We start from the raw sequence: 18,775 nt of genomic DNA, 5'->3' as shown, positions 1-18,775 counted from the left end.
CAACAGTCCTGCAGGGGGCCAAGGAGCAAGACTTGCAGCCTGGGAGGAGAGCCTGTGCTGCTGCTGAAGCAGAGAGCCTGTGGGAGCAGCAGGAGAGACTGAGTCCAGTGAGAGACAGGACCCCACCCCTTGGGGCTCTGTAGTGTCCAAGGATCACATTTGTTTGCTAGTTTCTTTCCTGGTTGATTACACTAATTTAAAAGAAATTCTTATTTTATGTGTACGAGTGTTTTACCTGCATGGATGCTGTAGGTGTCTGGTGCCCATGGAGGCTGGCAGAGGGCGTCGGATCCCCCAGAACTGAAGTTACAGAAGGTCGTGAGCTGCCATGTGGGTGCTGGGGAGATTATATTAGTTTGAGAGCAGGGACAGTATTTAAATACTTATTTTTCATTCAGTTATTCATCCATTCCTTTTTTTCAGTGAGCACCTGCTGAGTGCCTACTATGTGCCAGATGTAAGAGAACTCACAGATGAGCAGAACTTTTTCCCCCCCCCAAAGACAGGGTTTCTCTGTGTAGCCCTGGCTGTCCTGGAACTTGCTATGTGGACCAGGCTTGCCCCCAACTCAGAGATTGGCCTGTCTCTGCCTCCTGAGTGCTGGGACTAAAGGCATGTGCTACCAACACCTGGCAATGAGCAGCACTTAAAAAAATAGCATTGTTTATTTTTTGACAATTTCATATATGTATGCAATATATTTTGATCTTACCCCCCTATTCACCTCCCCCCGGCTCTCCAAAACACCCCCTCCCAACTTTATGTCCTCTTTAAACAAATAATTCACGGAGTCCAATTAGTGCTGCACACGTATGTGGGGCTGTCCACTGGAACACGGGTAACCTATGGCTGCACCCTCAAAGAAGAACAGCCCTCTCTCCCTCAGTAACTGTCATCTGCTCAGAACTCCTCAGCTATGAGTGGGGCCTCATGAGCCCCTCCCCATCCATTAGCACCTCACTTTAGTGGAAGAACACAAATATCAGTGTCACGTGATAGGTGCCCAGGCTGACCTAAGAATTCCACACATGGCACAGCACCCTCACCTGCTCTGGAAACGACTCCATGCCCAGGACCTGCAGTTTCAGCCTCGTGGGGTGATAGCTCCCGATGGCCTTGTAGCCAAGGACTAAAAGATACATTTCCCCTCACCCCTGCTGTGCTTGAGAAGTCAGGTGGATAGAGAAGTGTGGGTAGTCACTGCGTTCCCCTGTAGGAGGGAGGAGACAGGAAATAGCATGGTCACTGCCCAGCTGGCTTGCCATGGGGCAAGGTTCTGTGGCCATCTCACCAGCCGCTCTGCTATAAATCCTTGCCTTGGAGTAGGAGTTTCTTCTTCATGACCCTCCTTAGCCATGCCCATCATGAGGTGAACAAGAAAAGAACCAGGTGGCTACTAGGTGCCTCTTGGGGGGCTGCCCTGCTCTGTGTTTCTTTCCTTTTGTTCATTCTCTTTTTTTTTTTTTTTTTTTTTTTTTTTTTCAAGACAGGGTTTCTCTGTGTAGCTTTGCGCCTTTCCTGGAACTCACTCTGTAGCCCAGGCTGGCCTCGAACTCACAGAGATCCTCCTGCCTCTGCCTCCCGAGTGCTGGGATTAAAGGCGTGCGCCGCCGCCGCCGCCGCCGCCGCCGCCGCCGCCGCCGCCGCCGCCGCCGCCGCCACCACCACCCAGCTCATTCTCTTTTTAAATTAGTTGCTGTGGGGGGTGTGCATGCCACAGCACACATGTGGAGGTTAGAGAACCAACTCTGTGGCGTTTGTTCTCTGCTTCCGTCTTTACCTGTCCCAGGGATCAAACTCAGATTGTCAGGCTTGGGGACAAGTTCCTTCACCCTCTCAGCTGTCTTGCTGGCCAAAAGCTTTTTAAAATTATTATGGTTATACATGTATATTTGGGTACCGGTGGGCAAGGTGCGTGTGCAAATGCACGTACATATGTGTGTGGGGATGCTGGAGCACAACTCGCTTTGAGACAGGGTCTCTCCCTGGCCTGGAGCTCTCCCATTAGGCTAGACTGTCTGTCCAGTAAGCCCTAGGGATCCTCCTGCCTCCACCTCCTTAGCACTGGGATTGCAAGGGCACACAGCCACACCCAGTTTTTTACATAGGCGCTGTGAATTGAACCCAGGTCCTTGTGCTTGCAAAGCAAGCCCGTTACCAGCTGGATCATCCCCACAGCTCTATTTCTTTTTCTGTATCCCTAGCCTCTCACAGTACTCGCTGTATTAGTGGTACAGCCGTAGGGTACCACTGAGAAATCCAAGGCAGAGGTCTAAATTAGACTGCAGAGCATGGGGGTGACACCAAGATGACCCTGAATTTGTAGCTTGGCAGGCAGAGATGGAAGCGCCTGTCTCTGCTACAGAGAGCACAGAGAAGCGTGTGGAGTATGAAGAGAGTGGGGGGGGGGGGACTTATGGAGACGTGATTTTAGAGGCACAGAACCTGGAAAAGACTTGAATGTCTCAAGATCAAAGGTAAAAGCAGGAGTCGGGGGAGCCACAAGGAAATGAGTTATGGTCTGGGCTGCCAGACTAGGAGTTAGACAGCGGAGGTTATCTGGATGGCAGCTGGGGGTGGTCTGAGGATAAAGAAAGTGAAGCCCTGCAGAGATCATGGTGTTGCCACAAGGCACGTCCTTGGTCTCCCTTCACCTGGTTGGTTCAGGGACAACTGATGTTTCAGCCACATCCCAAGGGACTGCTGGAACAGCAGAGACCTCTGGGGAGGGATCTGTGTTCTGTGGTTTCCTTCTTTGCAAACCATCTCTCAGGAAAAGGGTCTCACCCCAGACCCTGGTCCATGTGGAGTTGGACCGGGCCACACAGTAGCTCTGGGTTATGTGAGAAGACATTTCTCAAGAACACATTGAGACTAACTTGGTTTTGAGGGCTTGGGAGAGTTCTCTCTAGAGGGCTTTAGCCCAACTGGGCATTCTTCCAGAACATTCTCTGAGGCCTGAGGAGGCTTTGGGTGAGACATGGGAAGGCAGCTGACAAGGAGCAATCTCAGAAGTGTCCTTCCCTCTTCCGGGTACCCGGTGGTGCTCTGGGGACTGGATAAGTGAATGAGTGAATGAATGGGTAGGTTCAGACATTCATAAACATAAGCCCAGGTGATCCCGAGCCCTGCACCCTTAGGAGGGGTGCAGGTAGGCATATGGCTCCTAGTCAGTGTTGAATGAGCAGGAGGTGAGCATGGGGTCAGGCTCAGAGGTTTCCTAAGCCCACAGAGTGGCCGAAAGTCCTGAATAAATAAGCCTGCTGTTGCCCCCAGCCAGCTTTCAAGATAATGAGGTGATATACACTCCCTTTGGGAGTCTGAAAAACTCTTCCTCTGCGGTTGTCTTTAATTTTAGCTCCTCAGCCACGAGCTAGCAGCTTCTTTCCATTCCCTTGATGCAGAGCTGGGGGAGGGGAGGGGCCAGCATCAGCACCATCCTTGTCCCAGGTGGGAAGGACACAAGCCACTGCCTTTCCATTCTCACTCTCAGAGCTGAGCGGGATCTAGAAACTCTGGGCTCAAGCTGGAACACTCCTTCCCCCCCCCCCCTCCTTCCTCTTTACCTCCTCTCTTGGCTGAAATGGATTTTGAGCCCACAGGAGCACCTGCTGCTTCTGTTCATTTCCTGGCGTGGGACTGACTCAGAACATTAGAATGTCAGGGCCACAGCTGTGCCACCTCTGTGCGGACCCCGTAAGCAGCTGAACCCAGCTTGGGACAAGGCCTGGAGGAAATAAGATTTCCCTCTCCGGATCTGCCCTCAGAACCTTAGGCTCCCCAGCAGGCTCCTAGGACAAGAGGCCACTGGAGAGTATGACAGTGCCACAGAGTGGGAGCGCTTAGGAGCTAGGGCCTTCCAGATCTTTCAGCATCTCTTCAAGGGAGGTTGAGGGCAAGCTGTCAAGGGAACATGGATACCTTGATCCGCTGATGAAACACCGGACTGTCACTCTACAGAATAGTCCCCCTTTCTGTGGGTTCCGCTGCTATACTGGGGCCACCCTTTTAGAATGAGGCATGTTTGGAGAGATGGCCCCACCCCTCACCACGGGCGAAGGAGAGCTGGCACGGGCCCAGGAGAGCTGGGTCTGCCCCTCGCCCGAGGGGGACAGTCCCAGTGGCCCAGACCAACCAGCTCAGCTACCACCCAGACTCGTATCCTGGGCCTTGGGTTGGGCCACGCTAACATCTACCCCATCCATGACCTGCTGGAGTGCGTGAAGGGACTGGTCCTGCGGAATGATCCGGCAACAGCAGGATCTCTGAGAGGAGTTTCAGTGAGGGTCCAGTGATGATGGTGTGCCAGAGGCCAGACCAATGACTCATTGCAAGGACCATTTTGTGGGTGGGGTTGGCTGGACCAGAAGGTTATACTGCGTGATACACCACAGCTCTCAATGCCACTAGGATGAATGGAGAGGTGTTGGAAAGACGGCGGAGCAAGGTGGTGTTTGTTTGTTTGTTGGTTGGTATTTTTTATTTTTAATTAATTGGGGGGGGCATCCTGCAGGGGTGAGGGGTGGATACAGAGGGACTGGGAGGTGAACAGGATTGGGGCACGTGATGTAAAATTCCCAAAGAATCAATAAAGAATTATGTTTAAAAGGTAGAATGAGGCATGCAATAGAGTCCTCATTCTTTGGGTCTGTGAGTGGACAATTCTTGCTCCCTTTTCTGCTCCCTCCAGGGCTGTTGGTTGGGCCGATTTAGAGTTGGGATGCAGCCGCAGTTGAGAGTGTCTTAGCCCTCCTGGAAACATCTGGCCTGCAGTTTGGTTCCCATGATGAGATGTCAGGATGCATGTATCCATCCATTCATCTCTGATGTGTCGTCCCCTGTATCTGGGGACTGTGGCTGCACAGAGTAGGGTGTGGCTAAGGAGTTTGAGGCGGGTCCGTCAGTGATCCCTCTCTCTCTCTAGCCCTTAGGCCAGCGGGCCCAGTGCCTCAGCCGTGGGGCCACTGAAGCAGTGAGCCGACGTGGCGGAGAATTCCAGCACTGTATTAACACATTTGGTCCAGCCGGCTTGGGGCATTAGCGTGTGATGGCTTGCTTGATGTGAATGGGAACTCTCTGCAGCAGCTTGTCCAAGCCCTAGCTCTTATCCACAGGCAGCCTGTATGTGCCTAACCCAGAGCCAGGCTCAAGTGCATCCTTAGGAGACAGTCCATCTGCAGAGTACCCTCTCTAGTTTCTAGTCTCCTTAAAACACCTCATCCCAGGTGACTGAGCTTTCTCTGGGAAATACCCTCTCCACATCCAGCAGAGAGCATTGGCTTTAGAATCAGGGCCAGTTTGGGTACCAGGGAGATAGTTCAGCTAATAGCAGGCCTGCCACACAAAGCTTGAAGACCTTAAATCAGACCCCCAGAACCTAAGTTAAAAAAAAAAAAAGAAAGAAAAAGAAAAGAAAAAAGAAGCTGGACGTAGTGGTACACGCCTGTAACCTCAGCGCAGGGGAGGCAGAGACAAGTTGAAGCTCACTGGCCAACCTGTATGGCCAAACTGGTTCAGATTCGGTGTCTCAAAACGTACCCAGCATCATCTTCTGGCCTCCACACACGTGTATGCATGCACAGTAGCAAGTGCACCCCCTCCAAAAAACAATAATAACAGCTAGTTTGGATCCAGATTTATAATTTACTAGTTCTCTAAGGGGGGCGGGGTAGAGGTGAGAGGGCCCCACTGGCACACTCCTGGCATGGACTCACTGTGTCTTTCCCCAGTCACCACCAGTGGAACCCTCCTGCCTGGGCCCTCTCTGACGCTGAGCTCTGTCTCAGGTGACAGGAACACCCTCCAAAGGCTTTGATGAGAAGGCATACCTGTCAGCCAAGCAGCTGAAGCCTGGAGAGGACCCATACAGACAACATGCCTTCAACCAGCTGGAGAGTGACAAACTGAGCCCAGACCGACCCATCCGGGACACCCGCCACTACAGGTATGGCGTCCGTTGTGTGGACGGGAAGAGAGGGCTGAGAAAAGACCAGTGTGGTTTGGCTTGGTTTTTATTTTATTTGTGTATGCTTTATTGTTTTTTTTACATTTATTTATTTTATTCATGTCTTTGTGTGTGAACATGCACACATGCAAATCACATGATTTTTACAAATATGGAAGGCACCCTCATTCTCCATCTAGTGACTTAGACATTCAATCGACCTCACCCTTAGCACTCTCTTGCCCTCTGTGGTTCAATGGGAAGGTCAAGGAAACCCCCAGTTGGAGCCAGAAGAGCTCCTCAGTCCCTCAGTCAGGCATCCCAGAAAGGATAGACTGCCAGGGAACTTCAAGAACGTCCAAGGAGGTGAGCTGCACAGCTGAAGAGGAGTCTTCAACCCTGCCCCCTCTAACAGTGAAAGGCTGTGCACAGCTACCCCATCTCTTCCTTGCCTCCGCCCACCCCCAGCAGCTCTTGCAGATACAGCCCTGTCTTGTTCCTTATTCTTCTGTGGGAGGTGGGCAAGATCCTAGACCAGGGTCAATGAGGCTTCCCCCAAGTCCCCAGCTCAGTGTGACTGGACCCCGGCAAGGCAGCAACCCTCTTCCTGAGTTCTTCCCATGTTATCCTATCTAGAGTATGTGTTCCACCTCTTCCCACTTCCTGCCGTCACCTTCAGAAACATTCTGTTCCTTCCCCAGAGACCCGGTCCCTTGTGCCTGGTCTCATCTACCCTTCAGTTAGCATGGGGTGTTCCTGTATCCTTCTTTCCCCCTTTTCCTTTCCTTGGTGTGTGTGGGGGGGAGGGTGCAAGACAAGGTTTTACACTGTAGCACAGGCTGGCCTCGAACTCATTGTATGCACCCCAGGCTAGCCCTGAACTTGCAACTCTCTCCCTGCCTCAGCTCTCAAGTGCTGAGCAAACATTCATAGCTTCTTTCCTGTGTGTAAGTCCTTTGTCAGCCAGCCTGGGGGCAACTTCCCCTCTCCCCTCTGAGGGGATGATAGGTTCGTGTGCTGCTCTTCAAGGCCTTTGGTGGACAGCCCTCGTCATGGCTAACCTAGTCCTCAGGTCTTTGGGGAATCTATGTCTTGACCTCATATGTAAACTGAGGGCTTGGCCTGGACCATCTCTGCCCACCTTCCTACTGCACCCCACCTTGACCTCCTCGGTCACTGTTCTCCGATGGCTCAAAGACCGAATGGTGCTGGAGCCATCATATCCAGGGCGGTGGTGGGTTGATGAGGTGCCATGTGCTGCCGCTAGGTCCTCTCAGGGGGCTGAGGTGGATCATGATGTGTGTGTGGGTGTGTGTGTGTGTGTGTGTGCGCACACACACACACTCCTGCAGAGGGAGCAAAGAAGGCGCTGGCCTGCTAGAGCCAGTATGCTGGTGCAAACCCTGCCTTCCCTGGCTACAGCTTCTGCTGGACTCTGCTGCAGGCTAGCTCCTGCTCCTGGCCTCTGTCTAGGGTGCTATTGTCAAGGGAAACAAACTACGTAAGACTGACTTGTTAGGACCATGAGAAAACCTCCACAAACATAGACATGGGACAGCCTCTTGGACGACTCCTGGCTCCTGGGAATTGGGCAGCCCTCCCCGCCGTGGGAAGTTCAAGTCCGCCTTCCAGAAAAGTGTGGGAGGCTTGCTTCCTTCAAGGAGAGAAAGACGGTTGTTATCCAGTCCCTCTCCTTAGACATCTGATGGCTAGGGGACACGCGCAGAGAACTGGGGCCCAGGTCTGTGTTCCGAGGCTAGGCACCAGGAGGAGGTTCCTTTTCAGCTAAGTCAAGCTCAAGCCAGGCACTTGGACAGCCTGGCTTCTGGGGGCAGAGAGCACCCCTCCCCCACAGCCCCCTCGAGGAGAGCTACTTTAAAGCTCCTTGGGATTTTTTCCCCGAGGTCTCACACTAGCCGGACTCCCTGCCTGTCTAACCCGGCTCCTCTGCAGGGCAGAATGTGGGCCTGGGAATTCAGACTGTGAGCAACTGTCAGTGGAGTGAACGCTGTAATGAAAAAATAGTCATTGCCAGGGTTGTCTGGAGCGATTGTAATAAAGAACATCGCTTAGGAAAACCAGCGGAGGCGGCTGCCTTCCAGCGGTGGGTGTGGGGCCCGGAATGAATACATTCACAGAAGCCGTAGGGAGGAAGGCCGACAGAGTGAGGATTTTAAATTCCCCTTCCTGAGGACCGGGAGTCAGGGGGTCCAAAGACAGGGTCCTGAAGGTGGGGGAGTCCAAGACTGCTGAGGCGGGAGCGGAGTGGCAGGAACTGCCCTTGGTGTCTTCTGGGAAGCCGCTATCCTGCAGGCCAGCTGCTGCTGCTGCCTGATGGCTCTTGCAGAGCTGGTAGTGCTAGGGAGGACGGGGGAGAGCAGAGCGGGAGGGAAGTCTCTCTACTCCCACCCTGCAGGCAGAGTGGGAGGAATTTCTGGCCAGATCCTACCAGAGATGGGAGACAGGAAGGAAGAAAGCATCAGGGTGTGAGAAGGCAAAAGGAGGGTGGTTTCTCCCCTCCACCACCTTGTACCACTGGCCTGTCCCATCAGCCATGTTGCTCTTTGGCTCCCAGCTGTGTCCTGGGGCCTATACGTAAACCCGATCCCTCCCCAAGAGGCGGTGCGTGTGTGCGCTCTGGTGCTTTAGGTCTTTGGCAAAGAACGCCCCAGACTTGGGACAACCCCTCAATCTGCCGCTTCCTTCCTGGACCCCCTGGGCTAAGCTGCATGTGGGTGCTGGGCCCATGTGGGACGGAGCATCTCGTTGTGGGAGGTAGGCTGTATCCTTCTCTGCCTTACGGAGCTGTCCCGGGGCACAGCAAAGTGGATACAGAAAAGGCAGCCGAGCTGCCTAAGCCTAATCCCACAGCGCGTCCCTGACTCCCTGTCTCTCCCCAGCTGCCCCTCCTTGTCCTATTCTTCGGACCTGCCACCCACGAGTGTCATCATCACCTTCCACAATGAGGCTCGCTCCACACTCCTGCGCACCGTGAAGAGGTGAGACCCTCACCCCCACAGGCCGTCATCTCTGTGGCTCTGCCCCGTGAGGCCTCAGGTGGCCCGTGGAGTTTCTGACTAGACAGGACCTTGTTGCTAGGGATGGTGTCCAGGCAGCGGGGGGGAACCAGTGAACACTGGGAGGATAAGACTAGTCCTTCTGAGATGCTAGGCCTGGTGACTGTTCTGGGAGACCCGGGAAGGCCACAGCAGGCAAACCCAAGGTCAAATGAGGGTAGACCTGCAGCAGTCTCTGGAGTGGAGGGAGGCAGCGATGGACAGGAGGCCTTAGAAAGGTGGGTGTCAACACAGCAGGTGCCTGTTACAGAATCAGAGAGACACGCCCCTTCTGCCCTCATCTAAGCTTGGGCCAGTGGGCAAGTTTAACCTGCACCTGTCCCACTTCCCAAGGAGTGCCCAGTGGCATTTCTTGGCTTGGATAGCCTTTCCCCGAGAAAGACAGACACCCCTCCCAACCTCGGGGGCCAGCAGGAGCCTCCATGGTGGGAGAGGCTCTTCCAGGGATGTGTAAGGCTGATTCCACTGTCCTGTTCCCACTGCTGCTCCAGTGTTCTGAACCGAACTCCTGCAAGCTTGATCCAGGAGATCATTCTGGTGGATGACTTCAGTTCAGACCGTAAGTATTCATCTCCCGGTGCTGTGCCCCTCCACGCCCCCCCCGCCCTGTCCGTTCCCCGAAACGCTGAGATGAGCTCTCTGCGGCCACCCTGGTCCTCACGCACTGACCTCTGTCAAGAAGGGAATCTTCGGTCTTTTCTAGGACGCTTCCCCGTCCTGGCCCCCAACAAAGGGAAAGAATGGCACTGTTTAGATGATACACTCATGATATGACATTAAAACAAGCAAACAAACAAACAAACTGAAACGAGGGGGCTGAGGAGAGGCCTCCGTAGATAAAACGCTTGATGAACAGCATGAAAACCTGAATTTAGATATGCAGCACCCACGTATAAAAAGCCAAGCGCCAGAGTGTGCATCTGCCACCCGGTGCTCAGAGGAGTGACATAGGTGGGTGGCGGGGGGCCTCACTGGCCAGGCAGTCTACCAAACTGTGAGCTCCAAGTGCAATGTGAGAAGCTGTCTCAGAAAACAAGGTCAAGAGGTCAGGAACAAAGAGGAAGACACCTGAGGTTGACCTCTGGCCTCCATGCCTGCACACACGGGCAAGCGCACTTGCACAGATAAATACACACGTCACACAGAAACAGACACACAGACACAGACACAGCCTTGGAACAATATCCACAGCATCCTTCATAGTTACAACTTCCATAGGAAGAAGAGTCCCTTTAAATATGGCAGGTGCTCTCTGGTGCCCGCTGGGCTAGAGTTGGGTTCCTAGGCACTGGTGTTCCTCACTTGGCCCAGAAGTGGGGGGTGGGGAGGACAGGGCTACCCTTCAGCTATGATAGCCAGTATGATCTGATGCCCATATCTAAATGAGCTTGTTTTACACACACACACCCCCTTTGTCCTCAGCTGAAGACTGCTTGCTTCTGACTAGGATCCCCAAGGTCAAGTGCCTTCGAAATGACAGGCGGGAAGGTGAGTGCTGGATCTGGGTTTCTGCCCTGGATCTGTGTCATGGTGATCTTCTCACCTCCCTACTCCCATTGGGCACTGCGTTATCCTAAAACCTGTCTGGCTGCCTTGGTTGTCTCTTCTGAGAAATGGGACAGTGCTGGCACTTTTCTGCCTTCTAAGGTTGCTATAAGGATGAACAAGAGGCTAGTGGTAGAAGGCTCTGAGAAAACCAAAGGAAAGGAGAAAGGTATGACCAATCAATCAAAGGGTGTTTCAGAGCATCCGTGATAGCGCAGTGTAGTGTCCAGCCATCTAGGGGGCACGAGAAGTCCCAAGCACGGTTCCTGTGCTAGGAATGTTTAGTATGTGCCCAGGGGATCAGAATGACCCTCACCACAGGCAGGTCATGCTTCTGTGAAAAGTGTGAAGATGGAGGAGAGGGAGTGGGTTGAGCAGGAAGGACGACTGTAGAGGAGCGGGCCTCAGTGTGGGAAGGAGTAGCAGGCACCTCATGAGGCAGGTGATGGAGAGCAAGGGAGGACGTGGCAGGCCGAGCACGCCACAGTCAAAGGCAGGAGCTGACAGGTACAAGGTGCTCACAGCCCTTCTTCGCTGGAGGACTGTGGCAGGCATCGGCTTGGCTGGCATTCTCCAACTTAGTCGTGACAGCCATTGTTCCCATTCTGCCTGCGGAGAACGGAGGTGTTGTGATTTCCCAAAGGTAGTGAATAGAGGAGCCAGGATTCCGGCCTGGGAGACATCCTCAAAGGCCCGTCTTTTAGTCCCTCTCTGTACTCTTCCTTCCTGTGAGAACCCAGGCCTAGTCAACAGGGGCAGTAGACGGTGGGTTGAGATGAAAGCAGACCTTGGTAAGCCAGAAGAACACTCTTAGAATTGATACGGCAGAGAGCAGGGAGCCAGAGTGAGAGAAATAAATATGTGCTAGATATTATATAAGAAAGGCCGTTTAAACCTGGAAGCCATAAGGATATTGGTGAGTGAAATGCCTCTCCAGCCACTGAAATAGGGACTATCAGGCTTGGGAATAAGTTGTCCTGGGGTTTTGCCAACAGTGAATGAAAATTTACCGGCAGATGCTTTCCCTGTCCCTTTAAGTAGAAAGGTGGGACTCAGGCCCTTTGGACTGGTGGGCAGTTGGTTAGTTAGAGTTGGCAGAGTGATGAGCAAAGGTGTGGTCAGGGAAGTCTCTCCAGAAAGTGACCTCTATCCAGAGGTTTCAGCATGAGGCCCTTCCCTTCCCACAGCTCACAGGACATGGGTGGTTGCTCTGACCAGGGCAGAACCAGCTGGGCCTCTGCTATCCTGACAGACATCCCGCCTACTCCCCCACTCCCCCACGCAAACCCCCCCCCCCCCCCCCCCGCCCCAGCCCTCGGCAGAAGAGCCAACAGCAAAGCCAGTTAGTGAAGCCATCAGGAAACGGAGACAGGAGAGAGAAAAACCCAAGGCACGTAGGTTCTCTGGTACCAGGCACTCTCCTTGTTCTGCTGTGACAGGCTGGGTTATGGTGGTTTTTAATCTTATAGGTAAGAAGCTGAGGCTTAGGGGTGGCAATGTAGCTCAGTGGGAGGGTGCTTATCTAGCATGTACAAGAGCTGTGTTTGATCCCCAGGACTGAAGAAAGAAAAGAGAGGAAGAAGGGGCAAGAAAGGAGGGATGGAGGGGGGAGGAAAAGAGGGGGGAAGGGGGTAGAGCGGGGAGGGATGGAGGGGGATGGGAGGGAGAGGGATGGAGGGGGGAGGGGAAGGGGAGGAAGGAAACGGAGGCTCAGACAGGTTAAACAACATACTCAAAGTGCGTGAAGGGCTGGCACACAGACACGAGTCAAGATTCTCTCCCTGTCACATCTGGTTGTGTTCCCGGAGGGAACCACGAAGGGTCTCAAGGGGATAGATTTTGTCACCTGGTCTGTCAGTAGCAAACTCCAGTCCCACTCACTCAGCTTGACTGCCCATCTGTATCTAGAGCGTCAAGGACACTTGGGGAGTGACCCTGGGTGACCATGAAGGTGAGGGAGACAAGGACAGGGGTGGGGGGGAGAAATGGAGACATGGAGAAGAGGCCAGCCACTGTAGCTCAGCACCTCAGCCCCTGAAGCAGGGAGGGCCCTGGGACTTCGGGGGACACTGGGAGGCTACTGGCTAAGCCCTTTCCTTTCCTCTTGCAGGACTGATCCGCTCCCGGGTTCGCGGGGCAGATGTGGCAGGAGCCACGGTTCTCACCTTTCTCGATAGCCACTGTGAGGTGAACGTGGAGTGGTTGCAGCCAATGCTGCAGCGGGTGATGGAGGTGAGTCGCCTGTCTGTGGGAGCTGGACCCCTTCAGGAGATGCCCTCGGCGCTCCCGGCCCTCACTAGCTGAGGAGTTAGGCCGGCATTGTGGGAGGCCTCAGGGTCTGCTTTCCCCCGAGAGACCCCACCCCACCCAGCTGTCTCACCCGAGAGTGGGGACACTTGTCATATTTGTCCCCACTGCGGGTGTGAGAGTCACATTGCATGGAAGTTTGGTGAGCCAAGATGCTCAGACTGTGATGGGTGGGTGCTGCTCGTCTCCCCCAGAAAGACAGGGTCCAGGAGGGGGAGTTTGTGGTCAGGCTGGAAAGCCAGATGGAAACAGGACAGACTGGAGTTCAAGAAAGAAGAAGAGGGAGCAGGAGGCCCCTGCCATGTGTCTGCTGTTCATCAGGATGGGAGGGCAGAAAAGGATGAGGCAGTCACAACTTAACCGTAAGAAGGCACATAGTCCCAGCAGGGTGTGGTGATGTGTGTCTATAATCCCAACACTTGGGAAGCTGAGGCAGGAGGATCATGAGTCCAGACTAACCTGGGCTAAACAGTGAGAGGAAGAAGGGAGGAAGAGGGAAAGGAGGAGGAAGGGGAGACAAAGAGAAGAAAAACAGCCTGGTTTTTAAAACAAGCGAAGGATTTGAGAGAGCACTTGTTTAAAGGAGATTTGCAACTCACACCCATAAAAAGTGCTCATCAGTCCACCATTTGGGAAGTGCAACCCTTAGCCCCACCGTGAGAGTGCTGCACACCTACAAAAATGGCCATAGTCAAACAGACAGTAGCAAGTGCTGACAGGATGTGCGTTCGTAGGAACCCTCCCGCAGTGCTGGTGGGAGTGTAACATAATGCAGGAACTTTAGAGGACAGCCTGGCAAGTTCCCAAAAGCTTGTAGAACTACCCATGTGACCCAGAAGTTCCCCTGCTCAAATAAACCCTGGAGGAAAAAAAAAAAAGAATTGTGACCACACAAAGACTATACATGTGTTCATTGCTAAAATAGCCAAAAGGCTGCGGTATATCTATACAGTAGAATATTATGCAGCCAGGAAAACAAATAAAATACTGATATGTATTACAATGTATATTATCTTTGAAAACCTGTGAGATGAAGGAAAGATAGTCAAGAAGGCCATATATTATATGATGCCATCTGTAGAACAGATCTAAAGTCAGAAAATTCATAGAAATAGAAAGTAGGTTAGTTTCTCTCTCTCTCTCTCTCTCTCTCTCTCTCTCTCTCTCTCTCTGTGTGTGTGTGTGTGTGTGTGTGTGTGTGACAGAGAGAGAGAGAGAGAGAGAGAGAGAGAGAGAGAGAGAGAGAGAGAGAGAGAGAGAGAGAAAGTGTTCTAGAATAAGGTGGTGATGATTAGTCTACTCTGTGAACATAGAAGTCCTCTGAGTTGTACTTTTAAATATGATATATCAATTTTGTAGTACATTAATTCTATCTAGTTCCCTGGGGAGCTCAGAAAAGCTCCAGGCAACCTCCCTGGTCAGCCACTACCCGGGCTTTGAATACCTGAGCCATGTGTGAATTGAGGGACTTCCAATTATGCACAGAGGGTCTTGGGAGTCAGTGAGTAAAGCTACTTGTCCCCAAACCTGAGGACCTGAGTTCGATTCCTGGGACCCACATGGTAGATGAAGAGAACTGACTCCAAGTTTTTGGTCTCCACATGCATGATATGGCATGCTCGTGCACACACATGAATAGGTGGGTAGATAGGTAGGTAGGTAGGTAGGTAGGTAGGTAGGTAGGTAGGTAGGGCAGTTAGACAGATAAAAGTATATGTAAAGAGAATTTTTTAATTAATTTATTTTTATTTTATCAATATTGATTGGTGTTTTGCCTGCATGTATGTCTGTGTGAGGGTGTCAGATCCTCTAGAATTGGAGTTACAGATAGTTGTAAACTGCCATATGGGTATTGGGAATTGAACCCTGGACCTGTGGAAGAGCAGCCAATGCTCTTAACCACAGAGTCTCTAGACTCTGTAAGAGAATTTTTTTTTCCCACCCACCTCTGCTCTCACTGGCTATTTCTTGTTTCTCCTCTGGAAAACTCTCTCTTTTTTCTTTTCTTTTCCTTTTTTTGTTTTTGTTTATTTGTTTGTTTTTTTCAAGACAGGGTTTCTCTGTGTAGTTTTGGTGCCTGTCCTGGATCTTGCTCTGTAGACCAGGCTGGCCTCTAACTCACAGAGATCCGCCTGCCTCTGCCTCCCGAGTGCTGGGATTTAAGGCGTGTGCCACCACCGCCCGGCAGAAAACTCTCATCCAGGGCTATTTAGTATCCTCTTTCCTAACTCCCGTGTGGTCATTCCTGTCCATCTCTCATCATCAGCTTTAAAGGTGGTTTTAACCTTTAGAGTGTGAGAGAATGTTTTAAAAAGTGGCTTTGTTTTTGTTGTCTCACTGGGTAGCCCAGGCTGGCCTTGAACACACCATCCTTCTGCCACAGCCTTCTGAGTGCTGGAGTAAACAAGTGTGTATCATCACATCTGTGTCAGATTAAGAGGGAATTAGAGTTGAAAGCGGGGGTGGCGGGGGCTCTAATCTGTGCCCCTCAATGGAGTGTTAAAAGGGTCTACCAAGTGGGATTAGGTTTTCCCTGGGGTGTATAACATGATTTACCCCAACTCAAGGAATCAGGGAGGCTTGTGTTATACAGAACCATAAGGTCCCTGGCCTTAAGCTGTCGGTGCCCATTTGGGGAGCCTCAACTCCAGAAGGTAGAGAGGTGAACAACAGGAAACAAGAGGGCCTACCCTGCGGCAGACGAGCCAGCACGGACAGCGGCTGAGTGGCTGTCCCATCTAGACCATGATGGTGAGGGCATCCCAGCGGGTGACACCCCAGAAGGGCTCAAAATGACACAAGAAGAAGAGGCTGGGTCAGTGGTGCTGTGCCTGGAACTGAGTGTGTGGTGATCTCGTCCAGCCCCTAGGGTCTTCCAGGAGCCTGGGGAGGCTGTGGCACCCCGTGTTCCAGAGGTTCCCTCTTTGGAACAGGCAGCTGGGCCTCTGTGCAGACATCCCTGATCTCACACCTTCTCATCCTCCCCTCCTAGGACCACACCCGTGTGGTGAGCCCTATCATTGATGTCATCAGCCTGGACAATTTCGCCTACCTCGCAGCATCTGCGGATCTCCGAGGAGGTGGGTCCTGCTCCTCCGAGAGGGCGTCTAGGCTTGAAAAGGGGCAGGCGAAAGCAGGCAAAAGCCCTGGTTCAAGGGCTCTCCTGAGTCTCACCCTGCCCATCCTTCCCTCCGAAGAGGAGGGACAAGGAGAGCCCTGGGTTGGAAGTGCCTCACACGGTCAGAGGTGGGGCTAGCTGGTCATTCTTCATTCCCTGCCCTCATCATGGGCATATCCCTCCCCTGTACTTCTGGCACAGAGAGCTTGGCCAAAGGCCCAGGGGAGTCTTCTGGAGAGCAGACGTTGTCTGGACAGGAAGAACAAGAGCCTGTGGCCTCACCTGAGTTCTTCACACACATCCCACAGGCAGTCCCAGCAGCTACTCACCACATTTGTTAGTGAGCCTTGAAGCAGCTGGTCAGATTTGCTATGGGCTGTTAAGTACATAAAACCCACAGGAGTCGGCAGGATTTTAGTGTGGACAAATGTAAACTATCTCATGGATGTTTTGTATTGATTGCATGCTGAAATGTTTTAGATGGATGGTCTTAAGACTGTTTTATTCAAATTAACCTCATGTTGTTTTTTTTTCCCATGTAACTCCCGGACTGGTTTTTAAAATATTAGTTAATTCATTTATATATATATATATATATATATATATATATATATATATATATATATTTTTTTTTTTTTTGGTTTTTCGAGACAGGGTTTCTCTGTGTAGCTTTGCGCCTTTCCTGGAACTCACTTGGTAGTCCAGGCTGGCCTCGAACTCACAGAGATCCGCCTGGCTCTGCCTCCCGAGTGCTGGGATTAAAGGCGTGCGCCACCACCGCCCGGCCATTTATTTATATTTTATGTGGACTATGTGCATGCAATGTCCACAGAAGCCACTGGAGTTACAGGTGGTTGTGAACCACCATGCGCATGCTGGGAATAGAGCCTGGGTCCTCTGAAGAACCTCATATGCTCCTAACTGCTGAGCCATCGCTCTAGCCCAGTGGTTCTCAACCTGTGGGTCACAACCCCTCTGGGGTCGCATATCGGATATTTACATTATGATTTGTAACAGTAGTAGCAAAATTACAGTTATAAAGTAGCAATGAAAATAATTTTGTGGTTGGGGTCACCACAACGTAAGGAACTGTATCAAAGTGCCACAGTATTAGGAAGGTTAAGAACCGCCACTCTAGACCGTTCTGGACTTTTTTTTTTTTTTTTTTTTTTTTTTTTTGGTTTTTCGAGACAGGGTTTCTCTGTGTAGCTTTGCGCCTTTTCCTGGAACTCACTTGGTAGCCCAGGCTGGCCTCGAACTCACAGAGATCCGCCTGGCTCTGCCTCCCGAGTGCTGGGATTAAAGGCGTGCGCCACCACCGCCCGGCTTTTCGTTCTGGACTATTTTACGTGGCTTATGTGGCTTGAGTTGGTGGCTTACTTGCTTTATCATCCTTTTGGACAAGTATGGATCCTGGCATTGGGCTGCCCAATCCAGATGACTGTTGCCACATGTGGCTCTTTAAATTAATTAAAATTAAACAAGATTTACAGTTAAATTCCTTGGGTGTCCCGGCTACATATCAAGAGCTTAACCCACATGAGGCTTTGGCAGACACACAAGATTTTGGTGACCCCACTGAGCCATATAGATACAAATCATGTCTGTCATTACAGAAAGTTCTGTTGGATGCCACTGCTCTCAAGAGTCTGTTACTGGGAGCTAGTGGGCGTGGGGGACAGTCCTTCCTTAGGGCTTGGTAACCCACTAAGTGGACCCAACCAGGAGTTAGACCTTGGAGTTGGGTAAGATTCTAAGGGAAGCCAGCCAATTCCCCTCTGAGAAGTCACCTCAGGGCCTTTGTACTTTGTCTCAGTTACTTTCCTATTGCTGTGACAAAACGCCATGACCAAAGCAACTTAAAAAAGAAAGCATTTAATTTGGGGCTCATGGTTCCAGAGGATTGGTCCATAGCCATCATGGTGAGAAGCTTGGCAGCAGGCAGGCAGGTATGGTGCTGGAGTAGTAGCCAGGAGCTTACAGCTGATCCGCAAGCAAGAGGCAGAGGTAGCTGACTGGGCCTGGCATGGACTTTTAAAACCTCAAACCCTACCCCCAGTGACATACTTCCTCCAACAAGGCCACTCCTCCTAATCCTTACCAAACAGTTCCATCTGGGGACTAGGCATTTAGATATATAAGCCCATTGGCATCATTCTTGTTCAAAACACCACCCACTTGCTGCTGCCCCTGTCTGGAATTCCCTTTCCCCAGATGTCTGTATGGATTGCATCCTTCGTTCAGATCCCTACTCAAAAATCAACCTGTGGGTGAGCCTTGCTGACTAACCTTATTATAATATGGACACCTCATCTTAGTTTTCGTTTTTAGCACACTGCCAATCTCTATGGACACATCACACACTTGTTAGTCTTTGTCTTGTCAGTAGGTTGACAGCATGTGAGGCAGGCACATGTCTCCATGTGAATGACGGAACAGTGGCTTCTACCACCCTGCTCTGATCAGAAGAGACTGACGGGTGGAGGAAAAGGTCCAAAGCCCTCAGTGGGCTCTTCCCTGAGCCCACCTCCACCCTGCTTTGCCTGTAGGATTCGACTGGAGTCTGCATTTCAAGTGGGAACAGATCCCCCTGGAGCAGAAGATGACCCGGACAGACCCCACCAAGCCTATCAGGTCAGGCTGCTTGGCCTCTGGGAAGCTCTCTCCTTCCTGGATCAGGGGTCTGGGAGGCTCTTGGGAGGGTGTATCATCACTAGGGCTCCCAAGGGTTCCTAGTCTAGGTGCTGACTCTGTCTGGGCCATCAGACCTGCCCGTAGGGACAG

At 51.9% G+C, this 18,775-nt stretch overlaps 1 protein-coding gene across 1 annotated transcript in view; it reads left to right on the top strand.

The window, feature by feature from the left end:
- Positions 1-18,775, top strand: part of Galnt16 (polypeptide N-acetylgalactosaminyltransferase 16) — an 89,867-nt gene that overhangs the window by 50,451 nt on the left and 20,641 nt on the right. Inside the window, exons 3-9 of the mRNA XM_052739444.1 lie at positions 5,787-5,944; positions 8,845-8,943; positions 9,513-9,580; positions 10,444-10,509; positions 12,677-12,798; positions 15,866-15,953; positions 18,541-18,625. Coding sequence (XP_052595404.1) covers positions 5,787-5,944; positions 8,845-8,943; positions 9,513-9,580; positions 10,444-10,509; positions 12,677-12,798; positions 15,866-15,953; positions 18,541-18,625 — 686 coding nt within the window. The remainder of the gene's footprint in view (positions 1-5,786; positions 5,945-8,844; positions 8,944-9,512; positions 9,581-10,443; positions 10,510-12,676; positions 12,799-15,865; positions 15,954-18,540; positions 18,626-18,775) is intronic.

Source organism: Peromyscus californicus, unplaced genomic scaffold (genome assembly GCF_007827085.1).
Source record: "Peromyscus californicus insignis strain IS unplaced genomic scaffold, ASM782708v3 Scaffold_15__1_contigs__length_86483966, whole genome shotgun sequence".
In the NCBI taxonomy this organism is placed as follows: domain Eukaryota; kingdom Metazoa; phylum Chordata; class Mammalia; order Rodentia; family Cricetidae; genus Peromyscus; species Peromyscus californicus.
This window is presented reverse-complemented; position numbering and strand designations above follow the sequence as displayed.